The sequence below is a fragment of the Gossypium hirsutum genome, chromosome D01 (genome assembly GCF_007990345.1).
Source record: "Gossypium hirsutum isolate 1008001.06 chromosome D01, Gossypium_hirsutum_v2.1, whole genome shotgun sequence".
Taxonomy (NCBI): domain Eukaryota; kingdom Viridiplantae; phylum Streptophyta; class Magnoliopsida; order Malvales; family Malvaceae; genus Gossypium; species Gossypium hirsutum.
In genome coordinates, this window is record NC_053437.1 from 32068632 (window position 1) to 32090569 (window position 21938).

The window sequence follows — 21938 nt, forward strand, 5'->3', positions numbered from 1 at the left end:
TGATCCTGTTCTATAATCTTGAACTTCCATCATCAATTATCTACACTTTTACATTATCCTTCCATAGTAATCACCTCAGGTACATAATCATTGTTGCCATGTTTGCGTGGTTACAAACGAATTTTCTTAGAGGTTCAATGTGTCTCATACAAAAAATCATAGAAAATTCAATACCAAATCGTTAGGAGTTCATTAACGCTTTCCTCTCCCAAGATTGTGTCACCTCAAAGGCTCTTAATATCATAATTTCATATGGCTTTAAGGAATAGTTTCTTGCGAATCTTATCATTAATCATATCTCATCCTCAAAGGACTAATCACAAAGATTCCTATTCCATCATTTCAATCCATATAAACAATTAACAATTGACTTAGCCTCCAAATCTCAGCTCAAACTCGACATTAAACCTGGCATGTACCTCTAGACTCAATACAATGCTCAGTTTAGTCCAAGAATTGGCTAAACTCTAACTCTGATACCACTAAAAGTAGCACCTCCACACTCGAACCGATCGTTGAATCCAAATGCATGATGTCACATTATGTTGCCAAAGCAACTCAGACTATTCCAATACATTTTATTTAATTTAGCATTCAATATTAATAAATTTATGTAAGAAAAAAATCATGTTTGAACAAACTGAATTCGCTATCCATGGCCTATTTTCCCCTTTAACCCTTGATGTTTTGGCTTCGTCCTTAACTACGTTCAGTAAATTCAAATAATGAAATGAAGTTAAAAACGTAATTAGATACAAAATTTGATTAAAACAAAGCATGAACATATTTTCTTAACTTAACTTCTGTAACACCCTCAACCCGACCCGATTCACCGAGTCCAGATCTTAAGTGTTACTTCACATAATACTTAGAAAAAATTTCAAATCATTCGACACTTATTCTGGACTTAAAACATATTTGTTATTATTTTATTTAAGGTCTCATTATTAAAGAATCAAAGTAAAGTATTTAAGTATAAAATAATACATCAGACTTGTCATAACTTATTACAACACAAAAGATTTCTAAAGACAGACTCTTAAAGGCGTAATCCTACTATACACAACTTTTCCAAATAGTCCACTATATGCATAATATCCTGATTGGCCACTTCCTTAGTGTAATCCTAGTGTCATCCTTCTTGGTGCATTCACTTTTACAACAATACCTAAAACATAAACATAACACTTGCAAGTTATACGAATTTAGTAAGCTTTAATACATAAACATTGGCAGATACTGTTATAACGTCATCTGTGTGCCTTTACTTACGCCAACAATCATACTTAACGTATCAACTTCCATTTCACTACTTGGTGAATTTCAGATCTTACTGGACAATTTTCCACTATCATTTTCTTTGTATAACCCCAATGATACTTCTTGAAGGATTACTTCTACAAAGTTCACTTCATACGATTTTTCTCTTCAAACCAACACTTAACATTTTCCCAGAATAGTTCATGGATATTGTTCACGAGCGGATACTTACTATATAGATTCATGTTTGATGGATTCTCAGGCTGAGTTCAATAATATCAAACTACTAAACAAATCATAACTTAGTCCAACCCAACACATGCTGATACTAATAATGAAATGTCCAGATCATTTAGAAGAATTCCACACATCTTTGTTACAAAACCCAAGATGACAAACAACTCAGATTTCATATGATTCCAAAACGAGACAATATGCTATTCAGATATGGCAGATACCGGATGACATAGATTTCAACTCTATTTATCACGGGCGAACTGAAACCAAAAAAATATTTATCTCTTTCATATCTACGAATACACCCATTTTCTAAACTGGTAAATTACTATGGCGGATACCCTCATTAACAATATAGATACATACTTTCTTTCAAGAACTTTCCTTAAAACTTGTTCAATTACCTCACAGAACTAATCAAACCAAATTAACTTCAGACGTATCATATCTTTATCATAGATTTATCTATTAGAGAATTCGCATAACTCATCCAGAACTTACTACAATGGCAGATAACTAGATTCTTCCATAAAGAAAACACCAAGTACGCCAATGAGATAATACCGGGTTTGCCACCAAGGTCATACAAAATATGCCATAAGGGCTTAGCAGATCACGCCACATAGGCAACATGCATAATCACATGTTTACTGTCCCGACAAACTATCACAGAAGGTGTCATGGGTTTCTCCCTCATGGGCTAATACATATTTTCATGTCGTGATCTGTCATTCTGATTTACATATTACCGAAGGCATCACCATGAATATTCCTACATTCATATCTTTCCATGGGTCTCAAACACATGGACTTACACATTTTCATGCCGTGATATGCTAGTCCAACCTTCATCTTACTGGAAGCATCACCATGAGTGTTTTCATATCATACATTGCCATAGGTCTCAACCGCATGGTCTTACATTTATTTTCCTATTATTATCTGTTAGTCTAGTAAGCAATATAACTGCTCTACCAGAGTCACCACAAGGGACATTTTACTCAAAATTCACTTGTCTAGATTTTTTCACACTCCTGATTGATTCATTCATTCCCATATCATACTTTACCTACATGCTTACCACTCAACTTCATATTCAGTGAATATTTCATACATATCATCATTACACATGTAGCATCTTTACTTTTCCTTCTATTCTTGCCATTTATATGAGATATCATCATCAGTTATATAAATCTACTTGAACAATTCACATGCAAGTAGTCATAATAGAGACTCACTTGGTACTCGTCTAAACTGTAGCTCAAAGCTCCAGACTTGGACATCCATCTTGACCTAACAGCAACAACAAGAAGTAGATCTTCCCCTAATCAATTAAAAAATCTTAGCTTCCAACTTAATAAAGATTAAAAACCAGAGAAAAAATTGTAGGAAGAAGAGCCCTCCCCCAACCAACCTTTCTCACCATGCATATATATGTCCAGTTCTCTTAGTGGAACTTGACAAGTGTCAATGGTTTCCAGAACTTGTCCTAATAAATGGAATACATAGTCCGAGAGAAATATAAATGAATATCCTGTACAAATATTATCTGACCAATCAATTTAGTTGACTCTTAACCGATTCACATTACGAAACCAAAGTAGCACAGGCTTGAGATAAGCTAGGCATACTATGCATTTGGCAGTATCCCTTACCAGACTTACTCTTTGCTTATAACATACTTTCTTAAATAGTAGAATAACCTAAGATATAATCTTTGATTTCTTATGCGGCGGTTACCTTGTGCAAAATCATTTTCATCAAATGACTATAAATAGGTAGACTACACTACGCCAAATAGATAATTTCACACTTACACGCCTTCAAATCGAGTCTGCCAGATCTAGGGTGTGACAACTTCTTTGTGCTCAGATGTCCGACTTTCATATAACTCAAAAATTTTCCAATCAAGTTAAAATCCAACTTCGTAACTATACTCTAGGGACCTTAAACTATCATTATATATCAATAAATCCCAATCTTTTCATTTCTTACATATAGGTTCATAATAACTCAATAATAGTTTCCTTAACAACCATTAAATCAAAACTTGTCTCAACATTTTCTACTTCATTTCTAGCATGTATTTCATTTAATATAAGCTTAACTATCAACCATTACATGGTAACAAGCTTCAATTCCCTATGTATTTAACAATGGCAATTTAACTAGCTTCTATAATCACAAAAAAAAATTGTTAATGGGTTGACTACACAAAGCTTGGTAGATCAAGAATCCATGAAAATTTACAAAAGAAAGCTTACTCACCTTTAAAAATTATGGTTGGCAATGGAGGAATGTAAAACCTATTTTTTTTTCTTTCTTCCTTCTTTTGGTTCGATTATAAAGAAGATAAAGATGATATGTTTTCTTTTCTCTCTCCCACTTAGTTAATATATATACATGTAATTAAATTATAATTAAGCTAATTAATCATTATCTAATGGCCACCATGCAAGCTTAACAACATTAATGGAGATGCATGGTTGAGATCATGTTTGGACACTAATGGATTTTTAGTTTGGTTTTATTACACCTTAGTCCTTGGTATAATTGGCACATAAGGGTTTGCTTAAATCCTTAATTAAATTCCTTCTATTTGTTTACTTCACAATTTAGTCCTTGTACTATTAATAATAACTTATCTAGTTTAATCACTATGAAATCTGATCTTATAAATTCATATATGTCATGTGAACTCCTCGAATAAAATTCTCGAGTAAGCTTGACTTAGAGAATTCAGTCTCAAACCGACTTTTCTAACACCGATGAAAATGGACTTATTACAATGCTGACATTAATAGATTTATTAACAAGTTAGAAATACATCAAATGGATCCATAGACAACTTTCCTAAATGGTGACCTTAATAAAGAAAAATAAGTTGTGTAAAATTGTTAAGTCATTATATGGCTTGAAACAAGCTCTTAAACAATGGCATGAAAAATTATATAAAGTTATACTATCAAATATTTTAAAATCACTGAAGTTGATAAGTGTGTTTATGCAAAGAACATTGATAAGGGATATGTCATTGTATGTTGGGATATGTCATTGTATGTCTATGTATAGATGATATGTTGATCTTTGGAAGTAATAAGTATATGATCAAGTCTGAAAATGACTCGATTTGCCTTTGTTACAATATTTTTGTTGAATTAGTAGTTATAATAAGAAATTAAGTAAGCCAGTAATGCAAGATAACCAATAGAGGAAATAAGATCAAGATACCAAGTTTGCTAATGTAGTTCAGATCTAACAATCCTACATCTGTAGAGCCTAGCTCAAAGAATGAATTCACTCAACAATTTAACTCGATAGAATTATTGTTTAAATCTACCTTCGCACTAATGGATAATTAAAACCTCAAAGTTGTCTCAAATTGTTACATTCACTCTCCCAAACTCCTCACCTTTCAAACCAAATAACCTCCAAGAAATACCTAAGTAAAGAGTTTCAAAGTACAAAATAAAAAAAGTCAAACAAAATATTTCAAGAAGCACACAAGTGTGCGATTACAACAACCTAAAACTAACCTCTGAAAACTTCAATCTCATTTCAAATTTCAAATTCAAATTAAAATATCCCTAAATATTATCTCTTTAATTTTGAAGTGCATTCTCATTTAGATAAAATCTGATCAATTTCAAGTCTCTTAAATCCACAAGATAAAGTTTAAGCAATTTTGAACTCTTTCATTCCTTTCAAAGTTGCCTCCAAAGTTAGAGTTTAATCCATCTTATATATAGTTCCGTTTGTAAATAAAATGTCCTATATTTTCTGCCTAATTAAGACATTAGTAAAATAATGAAATCATATACAAGTCAAAATTGCCAACTTATCAATTCACTTTGACTTTCATAAGAAACGATGTTGTGATTGATGCTATGAAAGAATTCCCAACAATGAATTTCAACAGTCAATGTTTTTAAAAATCTCTCTTTATGGCATTTTTACAAAACCCTACAACAAATGATAACTTAAAAAGCCCATACAAAGTCAATAAATAAAGAGAAATAGAGTATTACTCCCCCTAAGAAATGCATCATCAAGTACCATACTTACAACTCCCCTTAAATTTTTCTTTTTAGGAAAAACACTAGCTACTCAACTTCAAACCAAATCTTAGCTTTGTCTATGGCAATGCCGACCTTCAGGCTAGTTGTTAGGTTGTGATTTCTTCTATAGTATTCTCTATTTTTTTTAAGTTTCAATTCACATTATCATGATTTTTGTCCAAACTTTCGTGATTTTTGTTTTGTCTTCTATATTTTTTTTCTAAAACCAGTGGTGATTTTAGTTTTAGTTTCTAGTTTCTAATTTATTTTGGCATATATATGATATTTTCTAAATTAAGGATCTCGTCGAATCTATTAAAAATCATTCTTGGAGGGCCTTATCATGATAGAGCACAAGGATGGTGTTTGTAAATTGGAATCCTAGATAATGATGAGGACAAACCATCTGAGACTTGGCCTTTTATGCAATACTGATGTGGTAGGTCTCTTGGAGCTCTTGGCAGTGGTTTGTTAGTTAACCGAAGTTTATCGCTAAGTTGGTCTGATGATGGCGAAGCTAGAATGCAATTTAAAGCGATTTGGTCAAGGTGATGCTTCTCTGATTTGTTTTTGAATTCTTTCAATGTTGTGGTTACTGTCAATTTAATTTTCTTGTCTTTCAAGACATGGCATTTGTGCATCAACTTGTATTGTCTGTCATGTCTTTGTATTATTATTATTTATGGTTCTTATTACTGATAATATTTTATTAAAAAAATCTCAAAGGATTTATAAATATATATATATCATCCAGCTAAGTGCATTTAATAAAGTGTCAAGGTTTAAGACAAAACCAAGCACAACCGTAACCAATTCCAAGCTCGAAAATCAAAATAAAATGTGAATCAAATAGATAAAATAAAATGCATCACAATCGCTGACTTTCAAGACTAGCAACCCAAACAACACGAAGAGTTAAAATTGAATTACCAAGACAAATTGATACAAATTATGCAATAAAGTGAAACGTGAGGAAAAAAAATATTTATAATAATCATAACACGACTTGTTACAAAGAATCTAAATGAATGCCAAGGTCTATGTAAAACGAATTGTTAAGGTGAAAATATTGTACGCTAAAAAATAATGAGAACATGAAAAATGAATGTTTTTTCATACAATGTGAACAAACAAATTATACTCTAAACTAAACTGAATCACTTTATAAAATAAAAAAATAAAACCAACAAAGATAAAAATCTCAAAATTCACATAAAACAAATAATAAGTAGGTAAAATATACTCTAAATACATAAAATTTAACACTATATCAAATAGATTAGAAAAATATAGTAAAAAATAAAAAAGCCAAACCTTAGCATGGTAAGCCAAGTAAGGAAAGAGAGCGTTTCAATTTTTTTAATATTTATGTATGTCAGGTATAATAATTCAATTTTTAAATAAGTTTAGAATTAAAATTTAATTAATATAAATATAATATATATATGTACATATATACACAAATTTTAGAACGAAGACAGAAAAAAGTAGAAAAAAAAAGAGAGTAAAACATGTCATATTATGAAAGTAAAAGGAGCACAACTCAATTACACAAACATATCAAAATCTAGATAAAATAAATTAGTGATGCTTTAAAAATTACATAAATTTGTTAATACTTTACGCAAAAAATTAAAATAAAACATGACACAAACACTTAGTATTTTTTAAATGAACCATTATAATAAATTATCTAAATTATGTTATGAATTAAAGCACCGCGCAAGTACCACAAAAACAAATAGTTAGTTCTTTAAATTTAATCACTAAAATAAACTATGAAAAATATAATGATATAAATATGACATGTATACATGAATATTCGAGAATTTATATAACACAAATCAATGTATAATGTAAAAATTATATGAACTGTTTACAAAGAGATTGGGTGGCAAATTATTATTATTTAATTTTGAGAGGCTAAAAACAATTAATTAGCTTTTTAGTAAAATTAGGTCTGTTATCAAATCCTGTTCATGCCCCTTTCTTTGCTTATAAAGAAAGTAGAATAAATTTTGGATTTTACAAATATATTGTCAAATATTATTTTGTTTGCTTAAACAAATAGTTGGATTTGATATCTGAAAAAACCCAAATTAAAAGTCAAAATGGTGAAACTTCCAATTACGGGTTTAATCTATTAGACTGATGGAATCTTAACCGATTCAGAAGACTCGATGTCTTCAATTCAGATCCGATCCAGTTTTTACAGCATCAAAGCCTAAATTAGGAGCAAAAGAGCTCAAACCAAATGGAAAGGACAAAAACGAAATTTCAGAATTTAAACTAACAGAGATGGATCAAAGTTAACAAATATTACAGAAAATAAATTATTTCTTTTCTTTTTTATCAAAAAAAGGATATTACATTTGAGAAAAGCACTATGTGCACATGAGCCAATCCATAAAACTTATGTGCTGTTCTCAATTACATGGGCTGATTCTCAATTCCCTCTTCTACCTTACAGAAATTTTATATGAGGAACTGCCAAAATGGGTTTAAACCGAAACAAAAACCGTAAACCATTCTTCTATAACTCGTCAGAACATGCAGTGTGAGACCCTGAGGTATATCAGTCACCTTGTAGGCAGTACAGTTGACGAATATTTCCAGAAGCTGTCATATTATTATCCACAAACCAATGTTCAGTGACATCAGATAAGTCAGTTGATTTCCTAATTTAGGTATATCCCACCCTAAGTTTTGCTTAAAATTCAGAGAGCCAAAAGAAAATCAGGTAAGGGTAAAATCATTAGAAATCAAATGGAAAGAATGGAGTATAATTTACAGAAACCTAGTAAGAAATCAAAAAGGAAAATACCCATTGTTCGGTTAGAAAATATCATCTTCAGCTACATGAACCTATTTTTATTTTTGAATTTTCAAGAATGATCAAATTATGGTTTCCATCCCTACACAACTTGAAGAGTTAATCTATGTACTTTAATTTCACATAAGTTGATCTTCCTATTATTATTAATGTTATGCCTTAGTTCAAATCACTAACACCTTTAAAAGATTCTGTTAGTCAGCTAGTGTAGATTTTTTTTTTGGAAAGAGAACCAAAAAAAAGAATCTAAATCATGAGGTTGAGCTGGAATTCTTTTTTAAAATGATAAATTAGTGAAAAATACTATTTTAATAGAGATAGTTTCACCTCTTAAATGATAGGGAATTTTGAGTTTTTTAAAAATTGTCCAAATCAGCCAACTAATTGAATATCTTGTAATGGTATTACTGATTTGGACTAAAAAATAACATTACAATGGAAGACCAAATTATGCAAATTAAACTCCAATGACTAACGTACAAAAAATATATACAATGACTAAATCCCCAAATTAAGCATAGTACAAGGACAAAAGCCATCATCGGACCTATAATCTTTGCCATATAGCATCCTATAATCAAAATTACTCTTAACTAGAAAATAGAGAACAGTAAACAACTATAACCGTGAATAAACAATAATGAAAACCACCACATATGGAAACGTAAAGATGAACTTAACAAAAAAGATAGAGATGATGGATTTACCATATAACCAGTCTTTGAAGTACACATGAAGAGCACTGGATAGTTCTCTTTTCCAATTTTCTTCAAGGGGAGCTTCTCTCAACATTTGCTTTATCTCACTTAAATTCTTTTGCTGTTGATAACATTAGGAAGAAAACAAAAATCATTTTAATCCAAAATTAGAAAGATTAATAAAGCCAATCACTAATTCTTTATACACGACATTGTTTCTATCTTGCAGGTAAAATACAACTCAAACTATAAAGTCAAAGTTTATCATCCTCATTTAGGCTTAGTGCATTTACATTTCTCTGTTGAGATGTCATGTACGCATCAGGTAATGGGAACGGGTTATCCTTTGTCGATCCAGTAGATTCATTTTCAAACCAGTTTGGAATCTGTGTGTTAAGAAAATACTTATGTCATGTATGAACAATATCAAATAATAAAAAAGGTAAAGGAAAGAAAGATGCAGAATACCTGAAGCTAAGCTATGAAATACACCAAAGCTTACCAGGAAATTCGTTAACTGATCAGGATCTAGGCATGTAGCTGACTCAGATTGAGCATCAGAAACACCTGCAGGGTGAGATAATGAATCGTGTGGATCAATCACACTAATCGACAAAGCTTCATCCCATCTATTGATAGTTGACACAATGCCAACTTCAGTCAAGTGCTCCTCCAACTGGGAATAGTACGTATTATATGGTGCCACCTGATAAAATTTAAGAAAACAATATCCAAACCGTCAGTCTTCCTTTCTATTGAAGTTCATGCTGGTGATTACACCCAAAAACCAACTCATATAATAGCAAGATGGAACTAAAAAGTAAAAAATGTCATTAAAGATTAATCAATGATTTGTAAGGGTCCATATCTACCAGAAAGAAACAAGGAATGCCTTCTTGGGGCGCTCTCCTCCACTGATCTGGAAGAATTCCTATTCTATTTTGCAGCATCATTAGATATTAGATATGCTAAAACCAAATCTTCGAGGAACATATCCCTTGAAAACCTTAATATTCTATATACTGTCTATACTATCATAGTGATAGGCCGATAGCAACGATTTGCATTAAAATGACCAGAAGAAAATCCCCACCACCCCCGGTGGCCAATATCTATAATCATTACAAGCTAACACATAGCATGGATTAGACAGCAACAATAGTTGACCTATGATGATACTAAAAAGAAATCAAATGCCAAAAGCAAACCAGTGAGCTCAAACAAGTATTAACAAGATATTTCGTTAATAATTCTCTACAGACGGTGAAAAATTATATCTTGGCCGACATAAAACTAAACCTAATTGAATTTCTTTCCCTGATCAAGTATCTTTTTTATTTTTGTAATTCTCACCACAAAACTCAAGTGTGATTACATCAAATTCCCATTGCACTACAAAGTGGTTGGTTCACTAACCTGTAGTTTGTGGTTATCGCCAACAAAAAGGGGACGTTGGTTCACTCCCAAAAAGAATACACACTCACGACAATTGGCAATGCAGACTCGTTTCGCTGCTATAATCACATGAACACGTTCACAGTGTTCAACTCTTACAGCCTGCAATAATAAAAAAGATCATGTTATATTCAACCGTGAATGAATGCATATCATACTTGACCTGATAGATCAACAGTTATGGGGTGTAGACATCAGGTTGATTGTTTTAAAGGGAGTACAGTAAGTAAAAATAAAATATGAAAAGGGAGGGGGGAAAAGCATATAAAGTGTTCCCATAGAAGAGGAATCATTGCAAACGGTAAAGAATAATATAGAAAACAATAACTAGAACCATCAGCAAAATTTGACTTTACACAAAGATGACATATGCAAGTATCATATGGGGAAAGAAAATATATGTTACTGGTTTAAAAAATTTTAGAAATATAAACTGATTGTGTGCACGTGCATGTCCATATTGCAGTTTATACAAATGAAGGATAAAGAGAGGCTATTCTTTTGGAAGTTCAGACACTCAAGTTACGTATGAATTAAAAAAAAGGACTAACTGACAGTAGATGATAGAGTTTTGAAAAGAGAGTACCAATGTCTTTATGGTACACCTACAGACATTCCAACCATGAACAATTCATAGATTACTCACGGGTGAAGGGAAGATTAAAGGAAAGATAGACCAGAGCCCTATACTAAAAGTAAAAACATAAGGAATCGAACAGTAAGGTGCTTGATCACCTTTTGATTGAGTCTCATTGGTAAAAAAGAAACAATTGGGTAACTTCTTTAACAGTGAAGGACATTTTCCAGTCAGTAGAACAGTGAATAAGAATAACACTAAAGAAGAAACATCAAAACAAATCTCACCAGAGATATGTTCAACAATTCAAATGCCAATACTGTGTAAAAAGAGGAAAACAAATCTGTATCCAAAATCTTTATTATAGTAGAAGAGAATGTTTCCACTGGTTCCAAAATTAATGCAATGCAAATAGCTAACAGCACAAAGGCAATGATACCTTGCCAACAGCTCCAAGAACTATAGTAGCATCTGAGCATCCATAAATAATGGCATATCTCAAAGGTGCTAAAATGTAAATAGTTGAATCATGGCAATTAATAACCTGAAATTATAAAATCATGTAAAGTTAGAGGAGTTTTATGCCACAAAGTACATAAATATCAAATAATCATCATGAAATTAATAAAAGTTGTTGGAATAATTGGATATCAAACAATAATTATTGGAACCTTCAATTTTGAGGAAAGGTGCATGCTAAGTTATGCCAACAACTTTCAGGGATTGTTAAAGTACACAGCAAATACCCCATGAAAAAAATCACGTTTCATGAAATCACAATGCAAACATAACCTAACCTTTATGGAAGAACTTTTAAGATCAGATGCCTGCTTTACATAAGATGATTTAGAGACTCCCTCAACAAAACACGGACTCCTCGCACTAGGTGAGGCTTTGGCAGAACTTGGACTAGCATCAGCCATAGCAATATCCTGGTCAGAGCCACTAGGAGAACCGTTTTCTTTTGCAGAAACTTTTTCAGTAATAGACTCCAAAGAAGAAGCTATAGTCTGCAGAAGCCAATCATGAACTTGTGATACTGGAACAGGTGCAGCAGGCATGTCTGGATCTGAATTAGCAAAAAATGGAGCAGCTTGGCTTAAAGGAACTCCTCCTGATCCCTTATCACCAAATTGAATCAGGAAACCAAGGTGCTCAAACCCTTCCATGGTTAAAACCTGAAGGAACAGTACTTAAACGAGCAAAGCCATAGAAGCAAATAACAAGCACAAAAAGAACGGAAATGTAGTAAGATACACAACAATGAGAAGGACCAATCAAGAATACATAGTAAGATAGGACAGTCTGGTAACAAAGAGGGAGATCAAAGAAAACCCAACAAAGCAAAATATTACAATGTTTTAGTCATGCAAATGAGGCCCCCAATTTTCTTGCATCATAAAAACAGGTCGAGCACTAAAATAAACCAATGTTTTAGTGCAAACCATTCTTAATGCAAACTAGGCCTCTTGCCAAGTTATCAGTAAGACAAACTAGGTAATGCCTTCAAAAACTAGAACATAAGCGACATAAGGACATTGTATAAACAGCAAGATTTACATCCCAGCTCAATACTATTATACATGAATGTTTGACTCTACTAAGTGCAACCACTAAAATTATTCTACCGTGTTTTCACCTTTTGTCCTCTGAAACTAAAGTTACAACATGCTGAATTATAAAATTGCATTCACATATGAACTACAAAGATAGCAATAATTAAAATGCAACAAAAGATCATTGTGAAACTGAAAAAGAAATTGAAATCCTCAGCTTATACTTCAACTGGCTCAGTTTTGATTGTATTCAGAAATACAGAACAAAAACCCACAAGATCAAAAAGAACACGCCAAACTACATACAGCAAGAAGCAGTACTACAAACCAGAGACTCTTCACTTTCCCCCTCCATATGCTCTGACAGAAGAGAGAGAATATTAGCCAAGTGCTTTTGTAGATAGGACAGCTGGTGGGCCTCTTCATCAGCTTGTGATGGCATAAATCGGCGGCTGTTGCTGCGGACAAGCTACAAAGAGAAGAACCAGACAGTAAGTCTAAGTGTGTATCACCACAAATTAAGAGTCTAAAGCCATTAACTTTGAACAGCAAATAGATCTATAACCATCACAAATATTAACAGAATGGTGACTTCCGTATTAATGAGATAAATAGCCGGATATATCATTTAACAAATGCTCCCATTATCTGAAATACTAATAATAATCTTCCCAGACACAGTGCCAGCTAAATTAGTCATATATTATAGAAATCTTAAAGCAGCAAGGAGAGGGAAAAAATAAAAACATGAACAATCAAACTAAGCAATTCAAAACACTGCATCTCTATTCATTATGTTTGTACCCAGGGCCCATCTCATCTTCTTAGGCTTAAAAGTGCAACAATACATTCCGTAGATCTAAAAATAAGAAAACAAATAGTATAACCAAATACAGCAGACTATAATTTTAAACTTATGCTCCCTGTTAGTTATCACTTCTGCTACTTGCTTTTTTCTTTCTAATGATCTATTTGGGTTTGGCTAAATTAATGATTATTTGTGTCCAACACCCATCCCAACTTCTTAAGGTTAAATGCAACAATGCTTTGGATGAAGAATTAAATTAAGAAAACAAACAGTACAACCAAACAAAATGAATACTATAATTTTAAACTTATGCTTCCTTTTATTTATCACTTTTGCAGCTTTCTTTTTCTTTTCTAATGGTCTATTTGGGGTTTTTTTTTTTTTTTTTTTTTTGCCTTTAGCTGAATGATTTATGATCTATTTGGTTGTTATTTTATGATTACAACTTATTTTCCTCTATTTGCCTTTCACCTCCTAAAAGTTAGTATTAAAAAAAAGTAAATAATTGAGCAACTTAATAATTTATTAAAAATGAATATAACTAAAATGCAACGCCAACATATAATTTTCTACATAAAGGCATACCCGTGCAGTTTACTTACAAAATCAATTGTATTTTAACTTTTTTTTTTTTAAGTGTAACAAGTACATTCAAGGTACAAATACATGTCCAAGTAACCACAAGCATCAAACTATTACAACGGACTACCCAAGTTACCACAAAGTAGAATCGAATCATTACAGCACAAACAGACTAAGAACTGGTACAATCCATACTAAAGCTAAGAAACTGGACTAAAACTCACACATGACAACTGCACATGATGGGACTTGGACACCACGCATATAATTATATGAAAGCTAAGAAACTTGACTAAAACTCACACGACAACTGCACAGATGGGACTCAGACACCTACGCATATAATTACGCATGGTAAGTCTCAAACCTGGGTATTCAGGACCCAAGGCCTCCGCCTTTGTCATCTGGGCCAAGGCCTCATTGGCAATTGTATTTTAACTTTAATTTATTAAAATTGTTGTTTTTATATATGCATTGTTCAAGAAGTATGCATTGCACATCCTTTTTGCTTCAAAAAGCAAGCGACAAAAACATCAACCAAATGGAATTTGAAAACTTAAAAAAAATTAAAACAAAATCCTATTTTATCAAAAAATAATAATGGTAAAATGTTAAGCAAACTCACACATAATTGTTCCATATAAACATATATCACGCATTGTTGGCATCCGAAAGTTAAATTAATACTTCAAAAATATTATTGCCTTTAGTTTACTAAAAGATTTTGCATCCTATTTCCAAAACCAAACATAGCCTCAGTTATCTAAAAGATTAAATCCTCGAAGACATCTTTCCGTTAGTCAAAACATAGAATCACATTAGTTCTTTCCCAATGCCGACCAAGAGTCAACATTTCGTGAATTTTATAAGCCCACAGCATCAAATGCGTTTATTTTCCTAAAAGTAACCATCAATCTACCATAATTGTATAAAACGACATTGAAATTAAATCAATAACCACCTAAGTTCCAATAACCACAAATTCAATTAAAAAAAAACACATTTCACCAAAAAAGAAAAAAAAAGGGATAGCGAAGGGTCAGGCTCCTTACCTGCAAAGGCGAAAGGGCCGACAAGTAACCATCGAATGCTGACATGGAAGGCCAGACATCGGCAACCGCAGCGGAGTCCTTGTGCGAGCGCGGCAAAAGCCTCTTATACGATTGAATATACAAAAACAGGATCAGATCACGCAAATCGGCACCAATGGAGTCGACATCATCCGGCAGGGCGGTTACGAGCGGGTCGGATTCCGAGTGGAGGACAGAAGCGAGAGTTTCAAGGACGAGACGCGAATGGTCGAATGAGATCTGTAGCAACTCAGCGAGGGCCGCCGAGTCGACTCGTTGAGTTGAGGGGGATGCGAATTTTTGCTTTAGAGGGGTTAATGCTTGGACGGGATCGTTGAATATGAGCTTCTGGATTGTTAGGAGACCGTGCTCGAAAGGCTCGCGTCGCGGGTGTAGGATAGCGGTCGGTATTGGAATCGAATTCGGGTCGCTCGATGACGTTGATGGTTCGATGGGGTCGGCCATCGCTTTGATTTAAGATAGGCTTTTTTTGCTAATGAAAAAAATGAAATAGAAGAGTTTTGTTCTGCAGATCTTCGAGCAATGAATGATGTTGTTGAAGAGGAAGAGTGAGTGGTTGGGTGCGGTCAGGTGGGATCCGGTATGGTGGAACCGCTTACGTGGCTGGATTTACTGGGATGTAACGTTAGTAGAGGCAATCAAGTTATTTAGGTCAAATTTTATATAAAGGTCCTTCTATTATGCATTTTGTTAGATTTAGTCCTTCTATTATAATTGGATTATATCTAATCTCTTTGGTTTTTTTTTTTTAAATATGTATTTTCAATCCTGATATATTTTTTCCATTAATTATGTCAAAAAATTTGATATGGTTTTTCAAACATGCGGTAATGTAGCCTTAGTATTTTTATATAGTTCAATAAACATGCGGGTAAATTTTATTTTAATCACTTAATTAAAAAAATTATAATTTGGTTACTAAATTATTTAAAAGTTTTTATTTAAGTCATTGGGCTGTTAAAATTGATGCTATATAACTTTTTTTATTCGTACTGAACCAATTAAAAGCTCTCTTTTTTATCTTCTATAGTTCAGTTTTTTTATGAAATAGCTCTAGACATCACGAATTGTGAATCAAAATTCAAACTATTCTTCTTCTCGCCAATGAGTGTTGATCCAACATACCAATTGTCAAATTATTACTTGGAGCTCAAACTTTTTAAAAAAATTAACATAATTGCCAAATAACTTAAATAAAAACTTTTTAATAGTTTAATGACTTAAATGAAAATTTTTGAATAATTCAATGATCAAAATATAATTTTTTTAATTAAGTGACAAAAAAACTTATCCATAATTTAATGACTATTGGTGCAATTTGCCCTGAAATTTATACATAGTTTCCTCTTTTTATAAATTATGCCAAATTATTTAAAGAAATTGATGAAAAAAATTAGTCTAAAAACCATAAATGTACATATTAAAAAATAAAAAAATGATTAATTCTAGTGGAAGGATTAAATAAATGATCGTATAGTACAAAGACCATACATATAGTCTGACCAATTACTTACACTTGTTATACCCCTGCCTAGGTACCTCCTACGGCTCTCATGCATGTACATCCTGCACGATGTAAAGAGTTTCCTCGCGATGCGACAACCATCATATTAAATCTAATTCCATTACCATTCTTTCTTTCTTTTTTTGTTGAAATTCCATTACTATTCTTAAATACTCAAGTTCACCAATTATGAAGTTGGTCACGACAAGATATATCTAAATTATATATTAACTTATATCTAAATTAGACTCTATACTAATAAGACAATCATGCAATAAGAGGCATATTCAAGCTTTTTTCACTTATAAATACTTCTTTTTTTGAAGTCAAAGCTACAAGACAGAATTTGCAACCTAAATTTTACTCAAATATCACCTCAATCCCTTTAAAACCCTCATCATTAGTGGTTCTTCACACCACCTACAATCTTGATTGTGCGTCAAACTGATATATTTATTTGTTTTATTTTAATATTTTTTTAGACACGATGCTACTAATTTTTTCGTTTATTGTTTAATTTTTATGTAGATGCGATATAAATCCAAAATGTGAAAAATAAATAAAAATATAGAGTCACTTGGAAGATTTGGATACAAGAGTAGCAATTTCACCTGCTATGCTTTTTAGATTTTAAGATAATTTTATTTTTATTTATATATTATTTATAAAAATATTAATTAGGAATTTAACCGAATTAAATTTTATCCCTTATATTGTATTTAAATAAATATTTAATTTACCTTTAAGAAATTGTATAGGGTATACCACTAGAAATTAATTTCCAGTTTAAAAACTGAAAATTGGAGGGGAAGGGTGGTTCCATGTTTTGACTTTCGAAAGAAAAACAAAATTCAATTTCTTTCTTTAATTTGCTTGCGCCATTGATCCTGTTGCTTTTTTTTATTATTATAAGTAATTAGATTATATTTTAGTTAAGGGTCGAGTAAATTTCGATATTGGAGTTATGAGTAGACCTGATCATGGGTTGGATTACTCATTCAGATTCGAAGACCTACTCAAAAAATGAGAGGGTTTAGATAAAAATATAAGTCTAAAAATGGATTTGGATAGAAAATAATGCCCGTTTTCTAAACGGGTTGTGCCTTGAGTAGAATTTTTTTTCTCGAACTTGGCTCGGCCTGAATCAACCTAAACTTTCTTTTTTGTTGTTGTTTTGTTGTCATCTCACTATTGTATCGTTACTATTTTGTTGTTATTATTTAGATATTGTATAACTCTTATTTTATTGTTAATTTTGCTACTGTTTTAGAGGCATTTACTTGCTAAGTTGCAATTATCTTAGTGTTATTTAAGTATAAAGACTTTTTTTTAATTTATTTTCAATTTGTTGGGAAACATTTATTTTAATGTTTTTAGTGTATTTGATGTATTATATTTTTTAAATTTGTTTTTATATAAAAAAATAATCTAAAAAAATTAATTCTGACGGCCGAGTTGAGCTCAGATTTAACATTTTTAATTTGGGTTGAGCTTGGGCAGAATTTTAAGACCATTTTTATGGGTCGGGCCCGAGCCTAGAAAATGGGCATAAATTTTTGCATTGTCCCGGCCCGAATCGATCTACCCATGATCAGGTCTAGTTGTGAGATCAAAAATCATACTTAACCTTTTTTGTTTGAATATTCGTTTTTTTTTTGTTTCAAGAGATAGATAGGATCATCTCATAATATTGTTTTTAGCATCATTTCAAGAAAGTTCCCTTGTACGGTGTTGGAAAGGATACACTGTAACACCCCTTAGCCCATCAAGAAAACATGGCATAAAACATTCAGTCAGACAAACCGCCCAACGGACTAGGGTGACCGACAAATTCAAACCTTTCGACTTAACCTAAATTTTTAGAAAAACAATTATGAAGATTTCCCTTTTAGTTAAAAAATATTATTTTTCTTTCATTTTGTAATGCATTTTTAAAGAAAATTATTCGGAATTTAAAAGAAAAATCTATTATCTATCCACTATCCACTATCCACCTTTGGCATATACATATAAATGATGATCTCATAAACAGCAAATCACTAGAGTGTGGCCCATACTTTCAAAGTAAGGGGCAATTCTCTTTTTAAAACAGAAACAATGCAAAAGACACAGATAATTACATAAGTTGATTACAAAACAGATCTTTATGCCACCGCCAAAATAGTCATGCATGATACAAAAATAAGCAAGTGGCTCACTCACAACCGCAGCTCTGGCGTAGTCCCCTTCAACCGATTCCTCTTCTATTATCAACATGCCTGAAAAGGAAAAGTAACAGAATAATTTTAATTGAACTTAGCAAGTTCCAAAAATAGACATAAGAATACCGTTAATAAACAAGCATTAATACCAATAAGAAAAACAGACTTTTTCATAAGACTCTATCGTACAGACACAATACACTAAAATGTCATCCAGAGTTCTCTGGCTGAAACACTTTGCCAAATTAGATATAACACACAATACCATGCAGACACATTTCACCAACTTACACATAATACATAGTACACGTGTGTAACAGCCAAATTTTGACCCTAATCAGACATAGCAGTTTCGGGACTACAAATCCGAGTCAGAAAAATATTTTAAAATTATTTTTAGTATTTGTAGTATGTGAATTACTATGTGTGAAAATTTCGTATGAAAATTTGATCGTTTGAGTGCTCAATTTGATAAAAAGGGCTTAATCGCGTAAAATAAAAATTTAGGGGTCAAATTTTAAAAGTACCTGAATGTTGTTGTCTTTTAAAGTATGAGGATTTAATAAGCAATAAGACCAAAAGAGCTTATAGTGGGCGGCATTTGACAAGTTTAACCTTATGTTATATGTTTTATAATTTATTTATTTAAGGTTAATTTAGTCATTTAGTAATTAAAATATATATTAGTTAAAATAAGTTAAGAAAAGATTATTTTTATCATCTTTGAAACCCGAATGTGGAAGAGAAGAACTCATCCATGGCTTTTTGAATGTTCGACACTTCCAAAGCTAGATTAAGGTATGGTTTGATTTCAGTTTTTGATAATTTTTACGTTTTTGAGATCGTTGCTTTGTGTACTATAAGACTCATGCTTTAATTTTAGAATTTGATGATGATTTTTAGATATGTCGTTGATGAATGTTTGAGATTTTTGATAGTTGATGATGAAATATGAAAGATGGGTGAAAGATTAATATGTTTTGTCTTTAAATTTTTGGTGAAATTGAGTAATTAGGGCTAAATTATGAAATTAAATTTTTGAGGGACTAAAATGTGAAATAAATGAAATATGTGGACTTTTATGAGCACTAGGGATATTCGGCCCTTGTATAGTGTGGACAAAAAGTGTAAATAATAATATTTTGTGTATTTTGTGTTTTATGCAATAGGGACTAAATTACAAAAAGTGTAAATGTCAGGGGCAAAATGGTAATTTTCTCATTTATGTGTTTTTGGACTAAATTGAATATAATAATATTTAATCTAGCTCATTTTGAATATGTTTAGATCAAGAACCAAAGAAATCGGAGTTAGATCGGGGAAAAACTAAAGTCGTCGACTAATTGTCCGGTTTCAATTTTTCATTGTCCGGGGTAAGTTTATTAGATATTTAATTTTATTAAATCAGTATATGTGTATGTATATCAATTGTATTTTTGTTGAGTTAAATTTAAAAGTATAAAAATCGAATTGAAAGTATGAAATTATGTATATATATGTGTTAGGTTCGAATGACTATGAATATGCAAATATGCATATAAACGTCCTTGTAATAAATTTAGGTACGAACATATATGTATGTATAAATTATATTCGAATATACATGTATATACATGCAAATTTTGTTGTACTGAATTTAGGTATGGAATTACATAGGTATGAGATATATTCGAACATATGCATGTATGTGTGAATAAGGTGTGAATTTAGTATAAAATATTTGTATAATTTGGAGCGAATAAGCATGTATACTTATGAATAAATACTTATATTGAGTATAAGTATGAAATTATATTTATACATATATATATTTTAAATTCGAATATGTATGAGTATACAGGTATAAGTTCTTGTTTCGAATATAAGTATAGAATAATATATATGTTTGTTAGATTCGAATATGTATATATGTACATGTATAAGATTTTGTATTGAAATGGTATATAAAATTATATAGGTATATGTGGAATTTGAATGTTAAAGGTACATAGTATATTATAAGTTAAATCTTATGATATTAGTAGTGGAATCTAAAGTATGTGGTTATATATATAAATATGTTCCGGTTGAATTATTGAATTATTAAAGTTAGATTTGATGATTGGGATTTATATATCCATGTGTTTCAAAGATTTATATTTGAGCTGAATTTTAATGCATGGATTTTATAGACATGTATAGTTTGAAAGTAAGATGATTCAGACTTTACGTCTAGCAGGCTTGATGCCGGTGAAATGTTTCAGACTTTACGTCTAGCAAGCTTAATGCCGGTGAAATATGTCAGACTTTACGTCAGCAGGCTAATTGCCGGTGTACTGAATTAGGTTTTAAGCCTAGCAGGCTAAGCGCCAGTGAATCTGTTTAAATTATGTGAATGTTCAGATTTAAGTGTTTGAAGAGGTTGTGCATATATTCAGCATAGGTGGTTGATAAATATATATATATGCATCTGTTATATGTAGTTGAAAAGTATATATGTGTGTGTGTGTGTGTGTGTGTGCATTTGGCATATTAAATTGATGAGTATCCTTATACGCAATTGGGGATATATATATGTGTATAAACATTTGTTTATAAGTAAATGTTGAATAAGAATGCATTCGGCTATATGCATTATATATGAGTTAGGTTAAAAGTTTATGATTGATATATATATACACAGATATGAAATGTAATAGGTATTTTTGTATAGGTTTAGTTGTATGTACATGTTAAGTACATATATGCATTTGGATATATGCAGGTGATAAATACATATACACAATTGGTTGTAATATTTGTTAAGCATATGTTTATATGCATTCGGCCATTCATGTTTATAGTGAATATACATTCGGTTTTAAGAGTTGATGATTAAGCATGCATTTGACCATATGTAATAAGTTAATATATATAGTATTTGCGAATTCATTAAGTATACCAGGAAGTTATATAATTATTTATATAATTTTTGTTATGCTATAGACTTACTAAGCTATAAAAGCTTACTTTATTTGTTTATGCCTTTCTATTTTATAGACTTAAAGATCAAGCTTTAAGCTCGGGGATCGTCAGAAAGTTCATCACTCTATCTAC

General features: G+C 31.5%; 1 protein-coding gene across 1 annotated transcript; it reads right to left on the bottom strand.

Annotated features, from left to right (window-relative positions):
* Positions 1-7882: 7882 nt before the first annotated feature.
* LOC107922413 (TBCC domain-containing protein 1) lies at positions 7883-15754 on the bottom strand. Its single transcript, XM_016852443.2, has 9 exons — positions 15120-15754; positions 13006-13146; positions 11919-12299; positions 11561-11665; positions 10506-10646; positions 9592-9795; positions 9383-9475; positions 9099-9210; positions 7883-8177 (listed from the first exon to the last, which is right to left on the bottom strand). The coding sequence occupies exons 1-9, from the start codon at positions 15600-15602 to the stop codon at positions 8134-8136; spliced, it is 1704 nt and encodes a 567-aa protein (XP_016707932.1). The 5' UTR covers positions 15603-15754; the 3' UTR covers positions 7883-8133.
* Between the last annotated feature and the right edge of the window lie 6184 nt (positions 15755-21938).